General features: G+C 40.1%; 1 protein-coding gene across 1 annotated transcript in view; it reads right to left on the bottom strand.

The window, feature by feature from the left end:
• Positions 1–1,291: 1,291 nt before the first annotated feature.
• Positions 1,292–3,063, bottom strand: part of GKAP1 (G kinase anchoring protein 1) — a 16,913-nt gene continuing 15,141 nt past the window's right edge. Inside the window, exon 11 of the mRNA XM_008948257.1 lies at positions 1,292–1,339. Coding sequence (XP_008946505.1) covers positions 1,292–1,339 — 48 coding nt within the window. The remainder of the gene's footprint in view (positions 1,340–3,063) is intronic.

Here is a 3,063-nt window from a genome sequence, read left to right as displayed (position 1 = left end):
TATTTTCACATGTCAGCATCTACATTTTGCAGCCAAAACCCACATAGGTATGAAAAGCATACTGGTCACAGAACTATTTAAGTCAAAGGGGGCCTTTCAAAGATTATCAGAGTCTGGCCCTCTGCCACGAGCAGGGCCATTTCACCAGATAAGGTTGCTTAAAGTCCCCTCCAACCTAACCTTGAACACTTGCAGGAATGGGGCATTCACAGCTTCTCTGGACAACCTGTTTCTGTATCTCACCACCCTCACTGTAAAAAAAAAAAATTACTTACAATCTAACCTAAATCTCCCTATTTCAGCTTAAAAACATTGCCCCTTGTCCTGTCAGTAAAGACCCTGGTAAAAACTCTTTCTTATAAGCCCCCCTCAAGTATTGAAAGGCCACAACGAAGTCTCCCCAGTCTTCTCCATGCTGGACGACCCTGACTCCACGGGTTTTTTTTGTAGGTGTTCTAGCCCCCTGATCCTTTTTGTGGCCCACCTCTGGACCCGCTCCAGCAGGTCCGTGTTTTTCGTGTGCTGAGGACTCCAGAGCTGGGCACAGTACTCCAGGTGGAGTCTCACCAGAGTGGAGGGGCAGAACCCCCACCTGCTGTCCACGCTTGTTTTGGCACCGCCCAGGATACCGCTGTTTTTCTGGGCTGTGAGTGCATATGGCCAGCTCATGCCAGCTTTTCATCCAGCAATAACCCCAAGTCCTTCTCCACAGGGCTGCTCCCAAGCCTTCATCCCCCAGCCTGTAGTGCTAACAGGGGCCACCACAACCCAGCTTGTGGTGCAGGACATTGCACTTCACCTTGCGGAACCTCAGGAATTCTATACAAGGAAAGGAACTAATGACTGTTGACTTTTTTTTTACAACAGGATCTGGATTCAGCAACAGTGAGATGCTTTTGCATGAGTTGTCTTATTTTCAGTTTTGACTTGGTGAACCTTTGACCTTTTGCATACTAATGTATTTGGATCCTGGTAGTCATCAAATGAAGTCTTCTTAACTGAGAAATTCTATGAAAATAAGAATTCAAACATAGAAATTCAAGAGCAAATTTTATTGAATAATGAAAAACTAATGACATTAACTTTCAGCTCTGCTGGAATACTAATTTTCTAATTCCTGTGCAGCAGAAAGTGCAACAAATCAAATATTCAGACTGTTAAACTATTAATTGATAATTTCTCTTCAAAAACTGCATAGTCGAGCAGCTGTGCAACAAATATATACATTTCTGCAAAACCCTGAAGAAATACATGAATTTTTTTTTTGCCTTGAATCTGGTGGCAGAGGAGATCACCTGCATTGGTCAGATTCTGACTGCCTTTTCCCTTTTTTCCCACTCTGTAAGAAAGAATTAAAACAAATGTTTAGCTAATACACTAGTCATGACACTTTATATCTGCAGTTATTTTGCATATTAAAGTAGTATAAAAGAAGGAAAAAACCTCAGTAGTTAGGTCACATACTTTTGTTAAATTATACACCTGCTACAGGACACAGACTCACCAGAACTTGAAACAGTGAAGTTAAATAAGTCAAAGCACTTATTGGATATGCAACTGAGATGTTAACATCTAGGAATAAAATCCAGACTGGTTTATTGGTTTTTGTCATTGTTTTTTTCATTTGTTTCTTTGTTTTTCATCCACAAATTTTTATTACTTTTAAAGGCATCCCTATGTTTCAAAGCAGCATTTCATAAAAAAAAAAGTGGGCCCCATGTCAAAGACAATGCCACAAAAAGCAGTAATACGAGAAGGGTTGTGCTGGGCAGCCCCTGCAAGATTACCGGAGAGAACAAAAGCAGAAACGACTGTCCCCTGCACGGCAGATGGGACAGTTTTCCTAAAACACAACACACGCATGCACGTGCGCACACACACACATACAGAGAAACCCCAAGGTGATGAATTAAGCAAGAAATGCAGCAAGATGTGAAAAGATAAAAACATATTAGGCTAGGAGGGCAGCAGGGGTAAAAGCGTAACAGAATAGATGATTCTGCAGTAATTCCTAAGCACGTAATGAAGACCATTTTTTGTAAAGTTTTTACTGTTAGTCTTTTAATCCTGTTTATGACAATGAACCCCCAAATTAATCTATCTTGTTCAAAAATGTTTACTTACAGAGAAAAATATTTAACATTAGCAAAGGTGTGGATGGGAGGGGAAAACAAACAACGTCTGAAGTTTTAAGTCAGAACAGTGATGTGAATAACCCAATCTCACAGGAGGTTTATTTTAGTTCAAGTTAGAAGTATGAGTGCTCCGCTTGTCTTTAAGGGACTGAATGAGCACATTTATTTGCCAGCTACTGCAAGGCGATTTTAAAAAGGAACTTGCTCTCTTGCAGTAGTGTCGAAGGGAAAAGAAATTATGTACAGAACTCCATGTAATGCCAGCTGAAGAATTTGATGTAATCAGACAAGATTTGTTGCTTCAGAAAGTAATTATGGCTTAATGAGCCGGTTCTCCCAAAATTACATTATTCCAGCACAAACTACGTGTCCTAACTTGAAACAGAACAGCTTGCCACAGACTACGCAGCTACCTTAGAATGTTCCATTATATACTACAGGCTTTCCTTGTAACCTATGCAAAAAGTCACAGTCAAAACAAACAAAAATCTACCAAACCAATGAAAAAACACCTGAAAATGTGTCAAAGTCACACACAACTGCAAATCCTTATTTGCAAATACCTTCACTCCATAAAAAGCCAGAAGGTGAAGCAGCATCCTACTTAAGTTAGTGAATTTCAGTTAACTTTTGCGTAAGTAACATTAGCAGCAAAGACACTGATCCTATCACCTGTATTTCAACACCACCTGCTGTGCATCTCCTGTAAATATTAGGCTAGAGACAGAATGAAGACAAAGAACCAAAGGAACTATGTGGCAAAAAAGCCCTGAAGTATACAGTTACTCCAGTCACACTCGGGTAGACAATGCATTGAAACCAGCTTGTTGCTTGAAGCATGTTTATTGACTTGTGTCCTTCAATAAATTTTTAAGTGCAAAACAGGTGGTAGACTTCAACTTGGCAAAACTGTGCTTTAGTTGTATTA

The sequence above is a fragment of the Merops nubicus genome, unplaced genomic scaffold (assembly GCF_000691845.1).
Source record: "Merops nubicus isolate BGI_N331 unplaced genomic scaffold, ASM69184v1 scaffold25549, whole genome shotgun sequence".
NCBI lineage: Eukaryota > Metazoa > Chordata > Aves > Coraciiformes > Meropidae > Merops > Merops nubicus.
Note: the sequence above shows the minus strand (reverse complement) of the source record. Positions and strands in the feature narration are given on the sequence as shown.